General features: G+C 38.0%; 1 protein-coding gene across 6 annotated transcripts in view; it reads right to left on the bottom strand.

The window, feature by feature from the left end:
* LOC139960760 (septin-7-like) overlaps window positions 1-25220 on the bottom strand; it is a 41410-nt gene that overhangs the window by 13509 nt on the left and 2681 nt on the right. For 3 of the 6 annotated variants that reach the window (XM_071959322.1, XM_071959323.1, XM_071959324.1), the window contains exons 2-8: window positions 22990-23095; window positions 11877-11983; window positions 7493-7593; window positions 6587-6721; window positions 4987-5104; window positions 2901-2993; window positions 616-666 (exon numbers count right to left, since the gene is read on the bottom strand). In XM_071959322.1, coding sequence (XP_071815423.1) covers window positions 616-666; window positions 2901-2993; window positions 4987-5104; window positions 6587-6721; window positions 7493-7593; window positions 11877-11983; window positions 22990-23095 — 711 coding nt within the window. Of the gene's footprint in view, window positions 1-615; window positions 667-2900; window positions 2994-4986; window positions 5105-6586; window positions 6722-7492; window positions 7594-11876; window positions 11984-22989; window positions 23096-23248; window positions 23394-25220 lie in introns of those variants that run through there. The other 3 variants (XM_071959352.1, XM_071959342.1, XM_071959333.1) reach the window with 2 other exon arrangements.

The following is a 25220-nucleotide window of genomic DNA, read 5'->3' as shown; positions in this document are numbered from 1 at the left end:
GCATCATTCAGGATTCAAGAATTTCTTGAATCTTTCAGGATTCAAGAATTTCGGCAATTAAAAAGAAAGGGTTTAAGAAACGGACGTTTCACTGAAATATGTTAGCAACAAGAGGCACAGGAAGGATTTCTTCACTGCTGAAGAAATTCCACAAGAGTGAGAACTCCTTTGAGTTTCTATCTACGGCATTCTACTGGGACAAGTTAATATGTTATTCCTATCTATTAAAGTATTCCACAAAAGACAAGCTTGTTAACTTCCTATGGTAGCATGCCACCTACAAAGAGTCCCTTCTACTTGTAAGGATTTTTACCAATCCATTTTAACTCCTGAGGATCCTACAAGATTTTAATTTAAAGCTTTCTAATGAATCACACTAGCACCATAAAGTGGAATAACTCCAAAATCAAGATGTGAACACCATTGACATCTTCCCTAGAGAGGCTTTGGACGAGTTACTCCTAGCTACTTGATAAAAGTAAAATGACGAAGACGGAAGGTTTGTCGTTTCTCTTACAAAGCTAAGCTCGTTTTACATAAATCCCTCTGCTCCCCTCCCAGATTAATAAGTAGCTTCAGTAAATCCCTCTGCTCCTCTCCCAGATTAATAAGTACCTTCAGGGTGTTTGGGGTGTTTTCCTTCACCTCTTTGGGTCCGTTCCTCCGCTGTAAGAGACCGAACCGTGCATAAATGGTCCCAGGCAAGGCATGGCATGGGATGGATTGGAATGGGTGAAGGGGGAAATGGAGGGGAGGGAGGTGGCAATGATGCAGATTGTGCAGGAAGAACGTGTGGAAGAGCATGAACAGAAGGATGAGATAAGGAGGGAAGGGATAAAAAAAAAAGAGAAGAGAAGAGACAAAGACATTTATGTTAGCAAGCACAGCAATGCAAGATATGAAATCTAACTATATACTGGTTACCCCAAAGCAAACTTAAGGAAAACCTTCCCCTCAAAAATAACAGTGAGCCACAGCAAAAGGGGGGGGGGGAACTCTTTTTGTCGGTTAATGAAGCAACCCTCTAACAAAAGCAATTAACTACAATCAATCTCACTCATAGGCTGAGACGAAGACAGTAAATCTGTATCTGCTTGAAATCTTGCAGACGAAAGTAAAAGAACAGGAGAGGGGGGGGGGGCACATAGGGTAAATCCATTTCTTTAAAATAGGGTAACGAGCTATAACTGGGGCGGCATCTATTAACCATCAAAATGTTAACCTTGATTTAATGATCTATACGATATGGCTAAAATATAACTTTAAAAAAAAACGATCTTAACATGACTCAGTCTCCATATATATATTAAAATCATTCCTCTATCCATTTCTGGATAAACAACTCTTGACATGACGCTAAATTCAATATTGATAGAGAATTATGTCAACCCACATATCAACAAACCATTCCTATGATTGTAAGCACACACACACCCCTTCCACCACCCCCCCCCACTCACCCACCCCATAACTCTATCCATTTATCAATCATCCACTCTCGCATGACAAAACAATTGCTGTACCCATTTATCAAAGATCTATGTGATTTAAATGCAATTTAATGTAATGTGATGAAGAGTTCTGACATTTTGTCCGACATCTGGATGAACTCAAGAAAAATGCAAAAATGCAATTTTTTTTTTTGGGGGGTCGAGTGAAGATACATGATTGCTTGATACAAATGTAACATGAGAAGTATGTAGCACCAAAAGGACGCTATTACCAAACCGACACAGTGGACTACAAAGACTGGAAAAATAAAGAAACATGACCTTGATCCCCAAATGTAAGTGAAAACCGGTTTAAGCAAAAATTCAAATCGAGACAAATTTGAATGCCCAAAATGGCCGATGTACTACTTACCAACCTCTTAGCCATTACTGTAAACTATAGCTGTGTTTACTTTAAGAGTATTTATATCAACCTGTTAGCCAATATTACAAACCATAGCTGTGTTTCCTGTTAAGAGTATTTTCTTCAACTTTATACATAGTGCCGACCCGTGCGTCTATCTGCCTATATTATAGATTGTGAATTGAATCCCTTGAACATGTTGGTACAGAACTAATCTATGTAATGTGCTTGGGAGACAGCTGAAAGTTTTAGTTTGGCACAGGTTTAGGTGGCAAACTTCCTGCTTGATCTAACCTAAACATAGACATTGGCCCATCGTTTACAATCATTTAAGGAAAAGTTTCCAAGTTTCCACCTCTACACAAAATTATGGCACTGCTAACAAATGAGACTAAGCTTTGTTTATCACAATTTTTCCTCTCATTCACTTCACATCCAGTCTTTGACATTGTTCGTGCTAAATTATGCTATTTGATTTAGTTCATTATTAGAATCCTTATCATAATTCTTTTCCATCTCTGCTTTGTGTTCACAGAATTATCCACATCTTCGGTGTCCAAATATCCAAAGGAACGGTTCTTAACGTCTGAAGACGCAGTGGAAATGCACTCCTTTGTTTGTTTTTGAAGTTTTCTTTCGGATATATCTTTTAATTTACGCCCTGACTGTGATAAATATGCCTTGTTCATCTTCTTTCCAACACACTCCCTGTCTGATCTGGTTAACAACCCTGATGCTGGGATTCCTATTACATGTTTAATTTTTTAATGAAATTTAATGAATTTGGGGTTTTTAATTTTCTTTTTTTTTTTTTTTTTTTTAAGGAGGGGGGAGTGGGAAGGGCAGGGATAATAGGGTAGGCAGTAATGAGGGGAACAGCAAACAGCTCTCTAGCAGAAACTGAAGACACAACAACTAAATCACCACATTAATGTAGTAATTATGTTAGTTCAAGACATTCTACGATTCACGTGAATATACGGAGCAAGGTGCAGGAATCATCGCACGGATAATACTAAATAAGTACTGCGGCTTCTATTACTCACAGCTAGTTTCTTGCTGGCACTGTTTTCTTCTTCGTCTTCGATATCTGGAAACTCGTAGATGTTGATCTCGTTGTCTCTGATTTCTTTCAAAATCTATGAAAAAGAAGGAAAAGGCAAAGTGATTTTTCACCTTCAGGTGCACCGAGAAGTGTCATTAAGGTCCTAATTGACTGTGACGTCCGTAATGTAGAGAACCAATTCTTTGCTATCCCTGACAACCAGAGAGACAAACGGTACTTCCTAATAGGAAACCATTGTACTTGATCAAGTCCTCACCCCTGACCTTAAAATGTCTGTCATGATAACCATCGTTAGACGTTGTGTTGTTAATTGCCATTCGAGATTTGCTTCGTGACGGTTTTGCCACCGAACCAAAGATTGAATATATCAGGTGAAAAAAACAAGAAAAGTGAGAGACGGAAAAAAGCGTAAACTACGTAAAGAAAAATGGGTTTCTATCACCAATTAACCTACCCGAATGGTAGTTGAAGTACTTCCTGTTATCATTAATGGAGTGCTGATTTGAGTTAAAGGACAAATTAAGGATATCCCCTCATAGATGACTCCTGTTGACTTCCTTTAGCATTGCATGGCTGATAGTTACCACATACAACTATATTTACACACAGATATATATACACATCCACACACACACACACATACACACAGTCAACAACAATGGTTGGCGTATCCAAATCACTACTTTGTAAATGATTTTGTTTTGAGGGAAGATGTCGAGCGCTTCCAAATAACAACATAATACAGTAGGTCACGATGGCTTGACTAGTAGTCCAAATTTCACTGCCACTGACAAGGAAGAGGTCAAAAATGTTTTGATATTTTCCAACTTTTTTTGCACCTGACAGATACTAATATACAGACAGTGTCTGGTCCCGAATTTTTTTAGGATTCAATCAAATTTAGTAATCACTTGTATAATCACTTTTTAAGGATGGCTGAGTCTGATCAACTTACTTTGAAAAATCATTTCTGTGAAATTGCTAACCAACCACAAAAAGCTGATTTAAAGATATTTATCTTTGTTACTTCCTCCTCATTTATATCCTATGAGTACCTGAGTGGGTGGGGGAGGGTGGGGTAAGGGGGGGTGTGGAGAGGGAGGATGCTAGGGTGAACAGATCTTGGGATATAAGTTATTCAACAACTACTATTAATCTGCAGTTCATAGCAATGCTTGCCTGACAGTTAGCCTGTTTTATTATTCCCTGCACTAACATAATCTGTACCATAGACAGGAAATGAGGAATCTGGGGTCAAATAACTGGTTGGGACGTACAAATAAATTCAACAGACAGTTACGATGTATAAGATGGACACTCCTCCAGCTGCATGAAAATAAACATCACTTAGTCACAAAACCTGAAACTACCGCGGCTACGTTTCCTGAATCAAAACTTTACAGCCAGTTTCCGGTGAACTCGAGTGGAGCTAAAATAACAAACTCTGTCACTGAAGGAATGCCAACCACATATTTTAAACCTATTAGTGAAGCTGGTGACATCACAGAGTAATTCCTGCCAGCGTTTATATACAGCACGGTTGTATATTAATACAAAACTAACCATTGCAGTACAAACAGCTTCCATCTATGTGCGTGCGTGCCAAGGATACAATCAGAAATCATAACTAGCCAGAATTGTTTAATACCGAAGGTCCTTACCTCAACAACTGACTTTTTGACCATTTTTTTTCCAATTATTTTTTATATTTTATATTTTATTTTATATTTCCCACACACTCTTTTTTTAGGCACGTCCTGAAGCTTCCAGAGTACACCATTGTTCTTTTTTCTGAATTCAAACATTATCCTTCCTAATACGAAATAATAACTAACTAGGATATTTATCCTGTAGTCTGCAATAGGACTATATAGTGAAACACAAAAAGCTGGTGATTTACAATTTATCAAAATCCAGTGACCTGCTTTCTTAATCTCTCTATTAAGCTTCCACTTCAGCATTGTCACACCTGTTTGTTTACATAATGAACTTCAGAGTACCCACTAGACATCGACATCGACATCGACTTATTTCTTAGCGTTACTAAACACAATTTTTTGTTTTACCCTTTTCTTGAATTCTTTGCACTCGTCTGGGGTGAGTGTATCGGCCTTGGCAATGAGTGGGATGATGTTGACTCTGTCATGTAACCTCTTCATCAATTCAACATCCAGAGGTTTTAATCTTTAAAGAAAGAAACCAAAAATATCAATAAATTGTAGTCTGAATACCATATCAAAAGACAGTCCTCATTGAGACAAAAAACAAATTTCCATCTAGTCTTGCCCCCTTTCCTGTTGATTAAAGACCTAATGGTCAGGATGTGTAAGTATGGAGTAAGAAGCTGATCTCCTTTGCCTCCCCCAACCACCCCCAACCCCCCCCCCCTCCACACAAGTAAGACTGAACAAAACTGAACACATTCACCTCACAGCATCAGTGCAGAAAGGATGCAGGGCAAACGTGGATCACACAAATTCCTTCAACTACAATATGATCCACCCCCCCCCCCCGGCCCCATTTTTTTCAATACACTTTGCAAATCCTTGACCAAGTCCCAAACATTATTCACATACCAAACAACTCACAGCCAAACTATTTTCCCTACAATACCACTCTCTGTTTCTTCTCGATTGGCCTGTATTTTTACCCTGTTTATCTTCCCTACCACATGATGTCAAGGAAGAACACTTGGATTACAACACACTGCAATCATTTACAAAACATTTCAAGGATAAAGTTTTTTCCTTCAAATTTTCTTGTTTCATATTTCTCAAGTAGGTTTCTAAATAAAGTATCCATAGACAAGATGAAAATTTACTGCATTTTTTTTTTGTCAAAATAAGCAGCCTCTCTCTTTCAATTTAGATTTTGAGGAAATCTTTCATCATACGATGACATAGTAAAAGATAATATTAAAATATCATAAAAATAACCCTCGTTTACCTTCTATGAACACATCCTGCACACAGAACAATTCAATCAACACTTCTGACAACACAACAATGCAAAAATGGTATAGAAAAGACCCCCTATGCCACTCCACCCCCCCCCCCCCAACTTAAACAACTGTTAGGTGTGTGAAGTCTACACCAGCCTCTGACACTGACCTTTGGGTCAGCTAATCTCATTCTTCAAACACACTAAACTATTGACAAGACAAACAAATTCAAAAGCTGGCAAGGAAACAAAAGTACTGGAACTCAAATTAATTGTCCAGGAAAAGGCCATACTTCAGTGAAGCCCTAGTACACAAAAAAGACAAACACATTTGCCCGTTATTAAACCATTAATTGGTTTACCAGTTGGGAGTGAACGTTATCTCCGAATCCAAACAAATTCGGGACTTATTTGTCGTGTTAATTGCATAGCAAACTGCTATATACAGAAATAGACAGAAGTTGCAAAGATGTGTTAAAGCAGCTTTTCTGAGTATTTTATGGTCAACACATTCACTTACAAACTGCTATAGAATTAGTGAACCAAATTATTCTCTAGTCACAATCTCCCAATGGCTTTCTCTCATCATACTCCTGCTTTATTTATGACCTCACACCTTATGACCTACTCTAACTGGATCATCACATCCTCCCTCTCTCAGACACATCTCTGTCTAACCTCATAAAATGAAGGGTCAGGGTAGGGTGACATGCACCCTGGACTTACCCATGACCTGATGGGGCGATGAAGTAAAGGCAACAATGGACTCTTTTGTCTGGTAAGCTACATCTGTTTACTCTGGACTCAGAATTCAAGTACTCCTCAAATTTGGTGTCTATGTGCTCCAAAATAGGTTGCCAACTGTCAAAACAGAAGATTTTAATAACCCTCAAAAATATCATGTCTTCCAAAAAAACACCAAAAACAAACATGGTTAGCAGTAGTGAAAGCAGTAACAGTCTATGGCCTTACAAACCTCACAGTAAAACAATGACACGTTATTACAGTACCTTTGCACATGCGAAAGAATATAAGACATCCCCTCTGGCTATTTTCAGAGCCGCCAATCTTCGGAAAAACTTTCCATTATTTATCAGACCCTAAAATCTATTTTTCCTACATAACCTGTATTTTGGCAAAATACATGTACAAGAGCCCAGCAACAATCTTTTCACCAAAAAACTGAAAATCAATCAATCATTACTAAAAACAAATGAAAAGCCTACATTAGAACTGGTTAATACATTGTTTCAAGAGAATCAAACCAGTAAAGTATTAATGGCAGGTACATTATCAATATCAGCAAGCATTGACAGAAAGTTTTCAAATAAATCACCATTTCAAGAGCATATCTGAGCGTCTAATTGCCACAAGGTAAATAATTTTTTTGCCACTTACAATCATACGTTGTAATACTTGTATACTGTTGGCCTGATAGGCCTACAATGCAAATGCTAAGACCCATCACTTTACTTTATCCACACCATCTCCATCCTACTCATCTCTCCACAACAACCTGTCCAATAATTTTTTTTTTTTTACAAAAGGCCATTCTCCTGGCGCCTGCTGCCCTCTCTCCTCCCTCTTTTCGTACCAAAACTGTTTACAACCCCAACGTATCACTTAACTCACCAGTTACTGTTATCTACTTGGTCCCCAAAGCCTGGAGTATCAACAATTGTTAGTCTTAGATTTACACCATTCTCCTTCAGATGTACATTTGAGGTTTCCACCTGCAAGAACAAGAAGATCAATCGGTCCCATAAAAGTGCACATTTCATAACAGGAATGTTGGGCAGGAAGCTACAGTAAGTCAGGAGGTGTGTGACCCGGTTCATCTCGATTTTTTCCCCTCTGTAATCCCTTATTTATACCCCCCAGTTATCCTTCCCCAACCCCCTCCCCACCTCACATATAAGAGAACAGGGCTAATCTCAATTTCTCAAAAGTTCAAATAATATTTTACTTTCACTACAGAAATTCAAGGCTGAGAAGGTACTGCACACAGGTGACAGACATATAGTCTCATAGTGTACAGTGACAGTTTTACCGTTGTTTACCTTTTTTTGGTTCCAATTCAAATTACAGGAAGTTTGCACTTTCCTTGTAACACATCTTTGTTTATTGACCTGACTTTCTTTCAGTAACAATAACAAGACCCCAAACTGTACGACCAAAAGAACACTGAAAAACAGGCCCGGGTCAGTTTATGAATATACTGTATGCTGACTGAAAGATCAGTATTTTCAAAGGGAATTTGCAACTTATGAAAAGGTATCCACACCTTAAGGAATGTATTATCCCGCCGACAAACTGCTGAATTATTCAATGGTGTACCATATATCCGTTATGACTCACCTATTTTATCTAACACTGACATCAAACTTGTGGAAATAATACAATAGACTGGTGTTTTCACAAGCCTGTAGAGCGGTCGTTTTGAACTGCGCAAGTTCTTACAAATTACAGCTCGGTCTGAACGAACGGCTTTATCGGCTGGAAACGTTTCGGGGCAGCTTATAGTGATTGTAATAATTGTCATTTCATCAACAACAGAGGATTTGAAGAAAAAAAACAGCCTAAAAGGGAATTTTGATTCGCAGCACCAATTCACATGACGTACGAATAACTGTACAGTAACCTTACATACTGTGATAACATACAGACAAACAAATACATCAACAGACTACAAACATCCAAAGAAAACAGCAACCTAAAATGGTTTGATTTACCAATGGAAAGGGGCCAAATGTGACCACAACACTAACACATTACAGTGACATTATGGAATGCAACATTTTATGATATAACTTCCGACTGTTTGCAGAAAGAGTTAGGCGTTGTCTTGGGGGGGGAAAAGTACCCTGTCCCAGGGAACACTTTTGGTAACTAAATCATGGGCTGATATTAACTGAAAGGGGTTTTTCTGGCCAGTTTTTTAAAGAAAAATAAAGACTGGGACAGCAGTAACAATGACGACAGGAATAAAGTCCTTTGCACTCTACTAATATACTCAGCCATAGCCAAAATGCGAGTACAGTACTTTCTGTGCTATTCAATAAGAGTTCAATTATTGTCCCTTCTTGAAGGGAAAACTCAAGGGGCTGTTGACATTAATCTCTGCTTGAGACTTTATTTTTACAGGGGTGCACTGCAGTACATAAATGACCATGTGGAATGTCAAATTCATAATTCTTTTGGAGTACAAAGTCTTCGTTTCTATCGCAAAACGCGACTTGCTTGATTGAACTCGATCGCACTTTTGCATTTTGTGACCGTTTCCAAACAACAATTTTAACGGTGAATTCATGGAATACCTGCAAGACCGTGATGCATATCCAGAGTATTTGTGCGCGCCCGAGAAAAGGCAAAAATAAATAACCAAAGAACTTGGCTCTACAATAAACATAAGTCTACTTGTCACTCAGTTGAGTGCCAATTAAACTTGTTTGCTCTACCAGAATCAAATATGCTTGTTTTGTTTGCCAGACTTATTGTAAGATCCATTTCTGCATAAAACTGCTGTTCAAAACTGAGCTGACCTTAAGCTGGGAACTATTATTATACCATTTCCAACTGCATAGCTCTTTGGGAGACACACCTGTATATCCCAGTTTGAACAAAAATTGGTACAAAATACAAGAATTTTTTTAACAACGGCCGACAACCCCTACTTTGTCATCAAAAGATTAATACAATTTGGGAGTGGAAATATTTCATCCCCCATCCTTCATTTCCCATAATGTAACTTTTTCTCTCTCCATTAACCTACAAAACCTCTCCATTTGAATACCCCATTCACTGAAAATACCCACATTAATATATCCTAACACACCATCCTAATGCACCATCCTAATACACCATCCAAATGCAATTAAGACTGCGTAATGCAGGAAGTTATGACGTTCAAGTGCTGTGCTGCAAAAACATGCCATAAAAATATCAGTATCTACAATATTACCAACGTCTCAAGAGGTACTATACAGAAACAACACACCCTTGAAATACCTCATATTTGACTATAAGAGTGTGATATGCAGGAAGCAGTTCAGTGATATTAGTTTGTGTAGTAGTTTTGAAGGCTTTGCACGTCGTCCAATGTATGAGGCTATGGTCTCTGCCTTCAAAAACTGCTGCATGCACTTGTTATACAGCAATTTTCCCATTTTGCATAGCATAATATAAATCGGTAAGTTACTCCCTGAAATGCATGTCATCCCAATCTTATCCTCGTCCTAACAAGCTCAGAAGACAGTATTATGGCATATCAACCTGCTGCAGAGAGGTACTGTGTAGATTTCTGTATACTGTACAGCATTGGCTATGAACCATCACACCTCGTAGGGATCACAGGCACCTACAGAACATTTCATAAACAGTGAGGTGTTACATCACTCTACCAGGAGATGTTGACAGTCATAGTACTTCTTCTTAACAGCCTTAAAGGTCAAGGATTTAAACAAGGAACTCTCAGTTTATAATACTACAGCAAATTCAGTTAAAGTTTGGAAAAATTCCAAAATTATATTTAAGAGGGACGAGCTTACCTGTCTCCCCACATTTTTATCACTCTCGTTCTACCGTTTCTAGAATGAACTCGTAACCTTTTAACACTGTGCGCCCTCTATAACCGGACCCTCCTCCGCTCAATGCCCTTCCTTCTCATTCTACCATCCAAAGTGTAAGCATCGATCGTTTTCTTGTGTGGATTTATTATTTACTTAATTCGATCAGTACGGTTTCCTAGGATCCTTGTTTGGTATTTGCTGGGAGTAGGAATACTACTACTACTCTTCGTGCACGGCTCGATAAGTATCCATTTTGTTTACAGCAAATTCTGTTAAATTTTGCATTGCTTTGAGTATTCGTGTCAAAATCTTCACCCAAGTCCTATGGGCACCATTACACTTTCCTTGTCACCGAGTCCAGCAATGTTTCTCAATGTGTGCGATGTACAATGAGTGGATTGCTAAGATGTGTACGTGTAGCACTGTGAACACACTGGACCGCTCTTTTTTCAGTACCATATTAGAACCAAAATTCATATATCTCACACTTGCTATACAAAATGTAAATAATATTATACTCCCTCAATCCCCTCTCCCATCTCCCCCCCCCCCCATCCCACCCCACTTTCATCTCTCTGCTGTATATTTAAGGCTGCAAGAAGTGCTAATTTAAGGGTACACTATAAACCAGGTGGGAAATCTTAACGTGTCAAGTTTCCCCTCTCATTACTGACACCAGACCCCATTTTGATGCCTCTAGGATATTAAGAGACCCTACCAGTTTTAACCCTTAGCTTCCAGCAGAGCATTACATGTAAGCTTCACAGGGTTTCCAGGGAGGTTCTACTTCAATGTGAGGACAACCTTCTGTTAAGCTTTGTGACAGGACAATAATCTGGTTTTAATAGTTTCTGTATATTTTCACTGTGTGACTGCTGACCTCTCTGGAAGCAAAACTACCTATAGTTGTAGAAAAAGGATCTTTCCTCTCCAGACAGACATACTTGTAGCAGCTGTGAACTTTCAAACTAAGACACACGGCATGTGCTAATGAAACACAGACTAAAATGTATATCTCCATTGCAAACGATATTAGGAATCCCAATAATAATGTTCTTCTTTAATAACAAAGCATCTTTCAATTCACATAATAAAGTGCTACAGTAAGTTCAAAACATTTGAAGTTTTACTATTGTGTTTTATATGTGGTTAATGCCCAGTATTGTTTCTTCAGCCAGGGGCTCCTCTCCAATGTCCCCCGACTCAAATACACCCTCCTGTGCTTGTGCTGTCTGTAACATTGTTTAATAATGACTCAAACTACTATTTTTACAGCTCGTATAGTAAACAAGTTCTACTTCGTCGATGAGTTGGTGCTTCCTTCAAGCTCTGAGGTCTCTAAGAATCGATTCGAGTAGCTCTTGGAGAGATTATTTTTCGAGACAGACGACAGAATTCCGCCAGGCAGTGCTGCGGCGGCCACAGCTATGACTCATGGCATGACTTACCTTAACAGTCTTCTTGATTCTTTGAGAAGGACCGGGATAGACGGAGGAGTATATATCTGTGAGAAACAGTGAGTTGATAAGTGTGCTCTTTCCCAGACCTGATTCACCTGAAAAATGAGGAAAGGAAAGATATCAATCAGAACGGGGAAGGAAAGTAAATGTACAAAGAAAAATATTCATATTCAAATCATCCCGCAGCTGTATGAATTGTTCAGACTAGTTCGAAACAAATCCCGACAGTGCCAGACCTGTTTACCTGATTACCACCTGGCGTGACGTGCAAGCTAGAAGCAAATTGGTCTTCCCTACGCGCATGTTTATAATACGTCAAATCTCGGCTTTATCATCATAAACATACATTAAATTATACGTCAAATCTCGGCTTTATCATCATAAACATAAGGCATTTAAGCCATAGCTATTATTTATGTTACAATGACAAAAGAGGAAGGGGAGAAAAATATGATCAGAGGTTTGAACTGAATTAAACTCAACAAACTTCCACCACCTATTGCAAATAATTAATAAAATCAATTAATGACAAAATAATCAGAAAACAGTTCCCTCAACTTTCCATAAATCACTTAAAATATAAAAGAATCATCTTCACAGCTCATTATGTCACGATCAAATGTCTGACTTATAAAAAAAAGTGAGATTTAAAATTTTCAATTTAAATCCATCAATTATACTAAACAACATGTTTGATATTTTAATTGTATGGTATTCTCTTTGTTGGGAACTGAAAGGTGAACGACTGCTGGTGTTCACTGAGTTTAGGTGAATGTACTACTGTATGTACTTGAGTGTCTCACTAGCTGTCTTGTAGTCACGCTTTAATCCATCAACTTTCATGGAGCTCTAACAGATCTCAGAAATACTTCAAAGGCATCAGCAGTAGTGGTACCTAATTGTAGCATGCTCAAACTGACCAGACAGTTTTCAATTTAAGTATTTATCCTGATGGTTCTGATCGTCCATATTATATAGCAGACAGAGGAAAGAATGGTTCATTTTAAATGTCTCAATGAGGCAGGCAAAATGCTATCACGGTGGCAGTAAAATATATATGTTGAAATCTGAGCCTCGGTGACCATTATTTGACATTCTAGCATAATTTGGGGACAGTACTGAATTACTGATGACCTTTCACTAAGTACTGTATATACACTCAAGTATATCAGGATTAAACCATCAAACCTGTTACATTGATACGGTTTAGTTAATGTCAAGTCTGTACATGAATGGTACACAGTGCACGAACAGTACACTGACTGACCACTACTATTTACGATGAACATAAAAAATCAGTGGGTGAGATTTTGTTCCTACTGGTGGGATGGGATGGGGATGGGGTGGGGATTGGGTGGGGGTGGGGATGGGGGTGAGGGAGGTGAAGAGTTGCTAAATATTCCCAAGTGTCTACCCATAGAAATAATATTGTTAAAGTGTACAGTACCCATAGAGTTTAATTGAATGAATTTTTTCTTGGTTCGGGGCCAATGACTTGAACACTACCGTACGACAGATGAATGAAACATATGGCTTTGTAAATTAGATAGTTCAAAGAATTAATAAGTCTCGCCCAATTAATAGTAATTAAACACATTGGCATGGATGAGATTACCAAAACAGATTGACCAGTAGGCTATACTGAATGCATGAGTTACCGATACCAAGAACCAGGAGGCAGTCACTTGAGAACTGAAGTTACAAGTACTCTGAACTGCAAACATTGAAAATGTTTATACAATTATCATAAATCCATATGCTGGTACCTAAACACAAATGTTGATCACAAACTGCAACACAGAAAAGTGTAGTGATATTGGTTGTTTCTTCCTATTCTAATCTAACTATACCATCCAGCAGTACATAAGGGAATCATTTGCCTCCAGACAGAAACCCAAGACACATAGAGACTGACGATGGATGTAGTCTGAAGATTAAAAGGTAGATTGAAAATGAAGAGGAAATGGTTGGTAATTCAGAAGAATGGGTCATATGGAATGTAGTGATAAAAAGACTAAGGAAGCTTGCATAACACACAGTGTAGGAAGCTAGAATACACCAAGGGTCTTTCTCAGATGTCAGTTTTTGATCAAAGATAATATTTTCCTTGAAAGCAACATTTAGGTGGTGGGCTCACTGGTTTGGTGCAAATCTTTGATTTCCTATTCTGTCTCTAAATATATTATCCGTACACCCATGAAATACAAGATAACAAATTGAAACATTAAGTGTTTTTCTGTGTGTCTACATCGTGGAAAGTTGGCATTCACTGTCACTAACTGTGGCAGCTAAGGATTACGACTGTGTTAGCTTCCATGCGCCAGTACATTTTCATGTTTTATATGGTTTGAATTATGACATTGTGTGTATTGATTGGCAGGCTGCTGTGGCAGTAATCACACAGAGAAGGCTATGGAGGCAAACAAGAAGAGGAATACAACAGTGTAAACATAGAGAAATTGTGTAGTATGAATAAGAATATTTAGCTTGTTATATCAATGCCATAACTCATTGGAAAGGCTGACCTGTCTTTAAACTGCTTGAACTTGAACAAAATCCCCTGACAAATATATGCAACCTTCTCAACTTATACATGGTAAGGTCGCATAGAAGCCACCAAAATAGGCATTCTTCTCCCTTTGGGTAGAAATCTTCAGTCAACACCATTTATGGATGCCTTTTTAGTATCTCATACTTTATCACTCTACAGAAGCTTCCTGGTACATTCACAGTTTAAAATTCTGCTGATAACACCATCAAAAACAATCACAGATGCTATCCAAGGAATGCTACTATAGCGACCTTCCAATGTTCCAGTGAATTTTTCCAGGATTTGTGTGTGTATGCGTGTATGTATTTATGTATGTATGAATGTTCTACTGTTGTAGCACCAGCTTGACTTTCTGATGTGTTCCTATATTTGTACAAATACCTTATTTATGCTGACAAAGTGACACTGTGCTTTCCATGGATAACAACACTATTTACTCTTACCACGAAACTGCAGTCCTAAGAGAAATTTAAACTGATAAATTTACAAACAGAAACTCAACGGTTTCACTTCCTTTTAGAACTGCACGTCATTGCGTACAAAAGATGTTGGTTAAGTCCTCCATCACATATACTATACTATAGGTCTTTAGGGCAAAATGATGGTTGCTAACAGCTCTAGCTGAAATCAAAGACTGCTATAAATATTGTAAAAGGCCACAAATTTGGTCAAATTAACAACCCACTGTAAGCATAAATTCTTTTGCAGTTTTGCCAACAACAAAAAATGCACCTTTGAGGGAACCTTTGTATAGCAAACGTTAAGTGAATTTCTCCAACCATCAATCAGAGGTTCTTTCTGCTTTCATGTTACACAGTCCCATGAATTAAACCTCCTGGACTAAATCAACCTGCACAGCATGCCATCTTGCATTAGCATCTAATGAAAGCAACTCTAATAAAAGCAAGAGGTTTAACAGGGATTATGCAGGTCTAGTATTGTAGAATGGTGTGGAACACAAGTTATATAAAATGTAGTGTAGGGGTCGTGTACTACTATTTCAATAATAATGTTAGGGTAACTTAAACTATAAATAGGTACTTTGGTCAACAGCTTTTTAAAGATGCATGATAATACCTACAGTGATGAGAGATAAATACATGTACAGAGCAATTACATCTATAGCTGTGCTATTGTAGTAATATTTGTCATGTGAGCAACTACTGTATCCTTCCTGGAGCAAAACTTGTGACTTAGCCAGGAAACCAACTGGTATAGTTTTTTGCTGAGATATATGCTTTCATTCCTAGTATTACTGAAAAAATCCTGAAATTATCCTTGGATTCTATAGCAACTAATTCCAACAAGAGTTCCCATTGGTAAGAGGTCAGAGAGCAGGTTGATTTCCCCTATGAGCTCATGGCTGACATTCCTATTAGGTGAGTATATGGAACAGTCAATAGGAAGTGGGTGAGACACATATACACCACACAGTGCTACTATTACTACTACCTACAGTACTAGTACCTATAGATTTACAGTACAGAGGTAATCACACTGTCATACAGAATCAATGAGTGGCATAACTTAACTATCAGTGTTGAGTCTTTCATGTGTGCCTGCCATTGAGCTGTGTGTTTATAAACTGTACAGTATTCAGCACACGTCAATACTACTGCACACAGCCTGTTATTACTCTACGTACATACATGCACACACACACGTAGCCTGACTGCATACTCGGTAACATTTAGTTCTCCCTCTCTTCAAAGCGGCTGTCATGAATAATAATTACTGTACATACATGATGTGTAGGAGACTTTCACTGCCTAATTGTGTGTAAACTTAATTAGTCTCATATATAGAAAGTGCTTATTGACTGGTGAAATGTGACTCATAAATAAACTGCATAGAGTTACATACAAAGGAAGGCAATAAATATGATATTATATTAGTATGAGAAGCACATGTACACACATTCTGGTTGTTTTCAGTATATATACTTTCACCCAAGGGAAGAAAATCTAGATAAATGTGAGAGAAAAATGTCAATAATACAACATGTGCATGAGGCATGCATTGCAGAAAAGGTAAAATTTTGGTAACACAGAAACAGTGCTATTACTGTATATTGTGCTCTTATATTGTGTTGGCAGATGCCTCAAAAACAAAGTTAGATTCTCCTGGTCTACAAATTTCCTGCGCACCAAAAAATAAGTTAACCAACGACCAAAGATACTTTCCCAATTTTATTAACTTTTCCGCTACTACCGTAGGTCTGCACTTCACAACCATTATACTTAACTATATGATCAAGTTATCACTAATGCAATGCTTTGTCATAACTACAAAGAAGATTTTCTTTCTCATGAAAACATTATACTTTGGTGAAATTAGACGGTTATCACCCTAACAGATTAGTTTACGGTGCAATAACAAGTTCATCCCTAATTCTAATATGCAAAGTAGGTTAGACTACAGTAGGGACAGTACTGTACATCAGAGAGCTGTAAGACATAATGTGGATAATTGGATCAAAGTTTCAAGCACAATATCTCAATATTGCATGATGATGTGTGCCATTCCTCGCAAAACACTAGTTCCTGTGATTTATGTGGTTTTCCAAAATGCGAGCATGAGGAAGTCGTAAGTAGTTTATATTATGTACATACAACTACTGTATACCAGTGCTTCTCAACCAAGGTCCATGTGGACACCCAGGGGGGAACTGGTAAGTATTGGGTGGTGAATAGAGAAGAGAGGGAGAATTTGGGAGGATGGCCTTCTCTCCATCTAGTTAAGAGCGCATTCAGCACTGTAACAGATATTCTAACCAAGAAACGTGGTAGCCTGGACGTTGCACATCACAGCGATTAACGACTCAAATTAACAAGCGAGATCCTCATATTAAGGCCCTTGTTGAAGAGCATGAAGCTCAACGGTGCCTTTTTATTTCATTTTGTGTATTGTAGAGAGAATCGTAACAGATAACATGAACATTGATTGAATCCCAATGTCTGCTCATATAGCATGTGTGAAAGGAAGTGACAAGAAAACAAATATGGTATGTTTTTGTAGAGATATTAGGGGAAGGGGAGAATTTACCCAGGTGGAGAATCTGAGAGAAAAGGATTAGAAGGACGGGAGCAATACACAATTAGCTGCTTCATGTACAGTCCAGAGCTTACTGCATCAAAACACACAAACAAATTTCTAACTAGATGGTCCTTAAAATATTCATCCATCGTAAATCAGGAATCTACAGCAGATACCTTCAACTGAAGACAAGCTCTGCAGCCTTCTAACCTCCATAGGGAATTAACTCTACGGCTGACCAAACTGGAAGAGTTATTATCTTTTTGGTGGAGATTCTTTCATTCTTGGCATTCCAATCTAGTGATAATCATTCATGGCTGAGCACTTAGATGGTTATTCACTCAGCCATTACCTCAACTCCCTCATATCATCATCATCCTTCTGATGATACTGCAGCCTGGATATATAAACCAACCACAATCAATAGTCCACTCTTGACAGCCAGGCCCTGCTGCTGTCCAATATGATAGTCATACAATGGGATTGAGGGAGAGTTAAAAAGCTTTTATGGTTTCCAATTAAAGACCCCAATCAAATGCCTCCCTCAAAAGATGTTCTTTGATGCTAGGAGTGGTATACATACAATTGTTAACTCTGATGCACCAGACATAAATTGCTATGGCTCAAAATGAGACTTTGGTCATCTTTTTTTTGCGTCATTGGACAATAAAGGGTTACAACTAAGACAGGAAATGGTTGTGATAGTTACAGTTCTTCCTAGGCACAAATACACAAACAGACAATTTGATCAGGATCAAGAGAAACTTTGAAAGAAAAATAACTTTCTAGTTCTGAGCAGAAAATACTGAACAGGCACTTTGTTCTCTTGGATTGGGCTTCCCCTGAACTAGCAATACTTAGGTATAATCAGAATCTAGTGTTGTTTATACCAGGTTGACAGATGTAGGGGGAACATACTAATTACTGTACATAGTTTAACAGACTAATGTACATAGTTCAACAGACTAATTACTGTACATAGTTTAGCAAACTAATTACTGTACCTAGTTTAACAAACTAATTACTTTACATAGTTTAACAGATTAATTAGTTTAACAGACTAACTTCTGTACATAGTTTAACAAATTATGTGTAGAGAACTTTGACACCTTGAAGCAGTATTCATATTACAAGCTAGATTCATGTTACAAGCTATACAGGAATGAACTGTACAGAGGCTAGTAAAGCTCTACTGTTTTGTTGCAGACTTTCTGCATTCTCTTTGCCACTTCATTTTTCCAATCCTTTCCTTTCATTTTGTTTATGGTTGTGATAGTTGGAGCCTTTCATGATGGGAGAAATGTTGGTATGTTCTGAATAACAGGACTGAGGATGCATTAAATTTACGACTCAGCAGGGCAGCAACCACCACTTTTGTACTGGGGCATGGCTACGATGTTAAATCATCCAAGGGAGGGGGGCTATTTGTTTTTCTTTTATCAAATGGAGGGTGCATAGCTCCAAAACGGTGCAATATTTTGCAACTTTGGAAAAGTTGGAAGAAGTTTCCACTGCTTAGGTAGTACTCTATTAATGTACTGTTCTGTAGGATCTATATGTAATATTCTGTATGCCAGTGGAAGAGAGGGGGGGGCTAAAGACTTTCTCTCCCAACCCCTCACAAAGTATACATGGTAAATGCCCTTGCTCCTCATAAAATAATTCTATATTGCAAAGGTCAATGAGTGTTACACTGTTAATCAACATTATAAATGTATGTTTCATTTAGTGTAAAAAAAAAATCAAGTTGAGTCTTGGTCAATTTTCAACACTGCCCTGTTATTACTGTACTCAAGTCACAGAGACAAAAGTCTCGCTCAAAGATTTCATCCAACATGTTTCTTTTGGATTACAAACATCTGTTAGTTTACTTTTCACGAGTGACAAACATGATATGTAAAAACTGTCTGGACAGTAGTAGACAACAAGGTATTAAGAATTCACAACGCTCATAAATAACTCACAAGATTATTGTTCATTCTGTGACAGAATGTTGAGAAGTGTGTTCTAGTGTGTCTTAGGGATTGGTTTGGCAATAGGTAACAGAATGCAAACAACAACACAAGCAGCAGAGAGGATAGGCTTGACCACAAAATATTTAAGGATTTCACAACAAACAATGGTAATCATTCATATTCACACACCACTAGAATGGGAAATTCTCTTTATTCAGTACTTCTAGGCAATGCCAAGCAATTCTTTTCAGTCAGAAACAAGGGATGCCTATGTATGGTAAACATTCCAATCAGCACACCAACTGACAGTGATTTATAACACAGATATTGCAGGGGACTAAATAACTGAAAATGTTTCCAGCAGGGGGTGTATAATATCTAACATATATGTATATATCAATTCCAAGTTATTGGACTGGGGAAACTGTTCACATTAGATGGTGAGCAATGTTTAAGTTAAAATGTAAATGTGGATCAGACCCAGCAAGTTGAACCCTGCGATGGACGAGGACCAAGGGACGATCAGACCCTGTGCTCCGTACTAAATTTGTAATGTAAACTCAGCTTGGGGTTGACCTGGGATCAATGGTGCCCTTTAACTTCCGTTGTTATCTGTTTTGATCGTCATTTGATGCAATATTAGCAGACTTAGGCATTAGCAACAGTGCAACACAACACACTGCTTCTGGTTTAATGCCTTTCTTTCTAGTATAAATATATATAAATAAATCCTCAACTTCCTGTTCGGTGATCGCAAGCACCGGGTCCAATATGGGGAGGGGGTGTGGAGGGGGTGTGGAGGGGGAAGGGATGTGTTGGAGGTGAGAAAGAATTCTGAAATGAAACTCTACGGTTTTGTGTACCTTACTGTATCAGTCAGCATTTAAACTAACCTATTGCCCACCATTCTTCTTTGCTTTAAATGGTTAAAGTGCTCCAACCCCACCCACTCATCTTCCCACCCTTTCCCTCCCCATAAGAGTAACTTCCTTTAACATCACTAATCAATATGCCTAGTGATAGTACTACCAGTAAGCCAACAATTCACATACTAGAAACTGTGGTTTTGTGTGTAAACTTCCTACCATAGGCAGCATTTATGCAACATTGCTTTTAGGTTTTTCCCTACCAACACCCCTTTCCCACCCCAACATCCCCCCCCCACAACTTTGATCTATCACTCAGATGGTCTTCACTGAAAAGTTATAACATTAACAGTTACAACATTAACAACATTTAGAATACAATTTGTAACACTACATTCAGACCTCTGAATGTCCCAACAACATGTATTCACAAACATCTGTACATTCACATTCAGTGCGATATACAAGAATACACGTCGATAATTAATAATGTTAACATTTTACTGCCTGCAAATTGTCAGTCTCTTTATACACGGAAACCAAGCCATGCATCAACCAAAGTCACTTGGGGAAAGGAGGCGATATCAAACAAAACTTCTCCTTATTGCATTCTGGGTATGTTTATTGCAGAATTCTCGTAATTATTACGAGACCAGATCAATTTCCAACCATGAATAACTGTCTACATTCCTTGATTATTAAAGAACTTCTTCTCATCTTAATAATATGCTACTGTATGGCATCAAAAAGGCAGTCCCCACACAATCAATTCTGGCCTTCACTTCAACACACAAGCAATACGTGTGTACCCAGCAGATGTGGTAATGATTAACCCCAACTTTTGCTGAAGGTTTTTCGTAGAACTTTGAAGTAAGACTGTGAGTCACAGTCGAATCAGCTCATGTACAGTATAACCTTTCAATAAGAAGCTGGCTGCAGTTACTGTATATAAAATGTAGTTCTAATCGTAAATAATTCTCTAAGTACTATGGTAAATAGGCTAATGTGAGACATTATAAAGAAAGCAATGAGATAGGACTTTACCCTGAAACATAATTATAAACAGTTCAAAAGTAATTACAACTATCACTGTGACAACTAATGTTGTCACCGATGGCTAATGTCATTAACAAGGCTACTTATAATATTAACAAACTTAAAGGAGAGAGAGAGGACCATACCTTGAAATATATATTATAAATCAATAGTATTACTTAAATTACGGTGACAATTTGACGCCATGGTTGGCCTTTAAACGATGGCTGCTTTTTACACAGAACTTACGGATCAGTTTTCAGCATTAAGACGAGATCAATTTCATTTTGAACCTTCAGTAAACACTGTGATCAACCGACAGGAAGTTGAGGTTTGTCTACTTCAAGAAATGGCACGAAACCATTTGCTGTGTGATATGCCTACTACTGATGCACCAAACTCAAGCATTAACAAACAACGACTGGAAGTGAAGGGTCACCACTGACACCAGGTCAACCAGATCTGTGTTAACATTACAACATTAACACTGACCACGGAGGGGGGGGGGTCTAATCCTCGATCCATCCAAGTCTATCAATGGTTGAATCTGTGGAGGTCTGATACTTGTGCATACACTGCAGATCAGATCCAGCGTTGCGGGGTTCAATGCTGAAGTTTGTTTCAAGTGTAAAGGGGTTATAAATACCAACCTACAGTGTGATGTTGAACTGGCACCAGGAAACTTGTGCACTATTCTGCACATAATTGTACAATATCATACTCTGAATATTATTGATGTGACGGTGCACTCGAGAAAATCATACAAATAAACTTATTTTCTATGCTTACTCCTCTGGAAAGCCTAGACTCTAGAAACACAAACTATCTCGTGTACGTCTTTCCTTTTTCTGGGCTCAGTAGTGCTGCCCTTTATTCCAATTATTACAGACTGTAAATGATAGTCATTCTTGCATATAACTCTCATGCAAAATTTGATCCCAATTTGATATCATAACAAATACCGACATCCTGGCACTCATATGGTAAGGAAAGACAGGGAAAGGAGGAAGAACGAAAAGAAAGAAAGAAAGCGATGAATTTCTCTCAACTCCCTTCAGCAAACATCTGTCACGTATACCATGCAACTCACTCGTCACTCAAAGAAAACACGCAATCTTGTTCATTTTAATTACTTTCAGGAGGAGGAGGAGGAGGTACTACAAGCATTACTACATGGTTTGTCCTACACTACATGTGGTTCCATATATATTATAAAACATACTGGTTTATATACTATACATGTAAAAGAAAATTTTTCCCAATACGAAAAACATGTGTAGACACTTTGGGTGGTAGAATGAGAAGGAAATTCACTGACCGGGTATGACCGGTCACTGAGGGTGCACAGTGTTAAAAGATTACCAGGGCATACTAGACACGGTAGAATGAGGTGCTAAGGTTGTGGGGAGACAGGTAAGCAAGGAGCGATGTTAATATCTTACATATGACTCAATGTCAGTCAGTACTGACTACACAGAAAACAAATTATTAAATCCACAGATGCCGCTTACAAGAGTCACCGTAAAAACTGGCGACCAGGTTGCAGACATCAACTGATGCCATTACTCCTGAAATTGTGAAGCTTGAAATTTTATTTTCAATCGGACCCTAATTCCTAAATTATTAAATAAATGATATGAAAAATCAGTTTTACTTACCGACAACCATCAAGGTAAATTCAAACCCTCTCTTGACAGATCTTCTGTACACTTGATTAGGAAGGTTGGCAAACCCAACATATCCCTCCATATCTTTAGCTTTATTCTGAAAATCAGATGAAGGAAATAAACCAGAAAATATCCATTAAGACAATTTATTCTTCCACAATATGATCAATTGTTAGAGTCTCCATCTTTCAAGCTAAATAAGAAAAAAAGTTGAAAAAAAAATCTCCAATTTTAACACACATAATTTTACCTTCATATTATTCTTCAACAGCTTCAACGTTTAATCCAGCAAGTTCAAAGTCTTAAATGTAAACTAGTCAGTTCCACTAGAAGGCAACTTGGCAATCCCAGAGGGTTTCTGGAAATCGGCACCGCTTCCTGGTGGCGTGGTGTCCTTGCCGACAAGTACAACAACAGGAAAGTTGTGGTAATCCGTTGCCACACGGTCTACTCTGCATGCGCGCGCCTTCAGATGTTATTCTTCCGGCAATACTCGTCGCCTATTGCAGTCACACGATGTAGTTAACTGTACAGATTGTACCTGCACAGTTCACATACATATATTACGTACAGTAATGTTTAAGAGAGCTGTAGTAGAGTTCAAGTTGAACAGTATAAATAAATAATTAAACCAATCCATTAACCATTAAAGTACTACAGTACAGAACTGAATGAATACTGTATACTCAGTTTGAATTATTGACAGCAGCTTGTATGAAACTGCAGTCCGTTATCCTACATGTGTGGAAGGGAATGTTCGATGTTCCAATCTGAAGTACATGAAAACATAAATCCGTCGCTTTATTCGGTTCAGCAATATCGCATCAGGAATAGGGAAATAAGATTTGTAATCTAATTATGTATATGTATAGTTCAGTAGATGACGCAGGTGCAAAAGTAAAACTGGAGACAGGTAAGAGAGGAGGTAGTAAATATATGTCACAGCATCTTCAGAGTGATAAAACCCAACTCAGAGGATGAGGAGGGGTGCAGGTGGGGTGGGGGGGGGGACATTAGGTGAAGGCTCATAATCCAGTGCAGTATCTCCAGTGCAGTATCTCTAACAGCCGTTCCACTGTCTATAGACTCTATATCAATCAATAGTATGTCACTATTTGAGGAGTGAGAATGTTTATTCATAATGCCCTGCACAATATCAAGTGAAACTTAAAACGAAACAAACTAGTACGTAACGTAAATGCTACGAAATGTAACCGTACCGCGCAAATCGCAAATTTGTAAACGTTTTAAACACACGAAACTTAGGTCAAAGTCTGCATCGAATTCTTTAAGGTCGTTTTTTGTCTTGGTATCTTGCTATATGTCTGTTAAATGGTCAAAAAGAAATCCCAAAACATTTTTCCTGGTTGTGACAACAATCTATTGATGGTGTTCATACACAAGGTTTACAATATCAAGAGATCTGGTTAAATGGAATACCAGCAACTCAGGGATAGGTTTCCTTCAACTGTGAAACTGGAAACCAAAAGTTTGTATCATATCTCTAGAAGGTAAGGGTTTGCAGTGCAATGAGCATCTGATTTCTACACTGTACAAACATAACTGTTCTCATCTAGTATGGAAAAGTCTTCCAATACAAATTTGCCATTTTTTTTTTTTTTTTTTTTTAGATATCGATTTGACCCATTGGCCTCAACATTTATGCCCCAACGACTGACCTTCATGTTCCCCTAAGTAACCCCCCTTCCATCCTAATCCCCTTTCCCCACCCCTCCCCAATAAACCTGTCCCCTTTAGGCCATACAGTACAACAAATAGGCTTAGCCAATGTAGTTTTATTCTAATAACTTCTTTGAATAGTGGAGCCCATTCAATAGATGTTTATTTTCCACTCCAGTGCCATGGTTGGTTGGATAGTATCATATTACAAAGCTCTCCTCTTCCCAGGGTAACACAAAGACTGACCCATTGTTAAGTGTAAATTTTCAATCACAAGATATGGAATGCTTTATCTGGTACAGCATACTGTAGCAAAGTGTCCAGAAAGCTACAAACAATAGTTTGTGTAATATTGCACTATTGCTCTGTGTACATAATATTATATATTTTCAGCATTTCATATTAACCAAAGTTCAAAATCCTGAAAAATATAGTCACTGGGAAAATTTATTTGGACTTATGTAAAACAGGACATATACTATGCATCCTGACAAAATCTGTGTGCAATTTCTACAATGCATTTTATAGAAATTGATAGTTAA

Source organism: Apostichopus japonicus, chromosome 3 (assembly GCF_037975245.1).
Source record: "Apostichopus japonicus isolate 1M-3 chromosome 3, ASM3797524v1, whole genome shotgun sequence".
Lineage (NCBI taxonomy): Eukaryota > Metazoa > Echinodermata > Holothuroidea > Aspidochirotida > Stichopodidae > Apostichopus > Apostichopus japonicus.
Note: the sequence above shows the minus strand (reverse complement) of the source record. Positions and strands in the feature narration are given on the sequence as shown.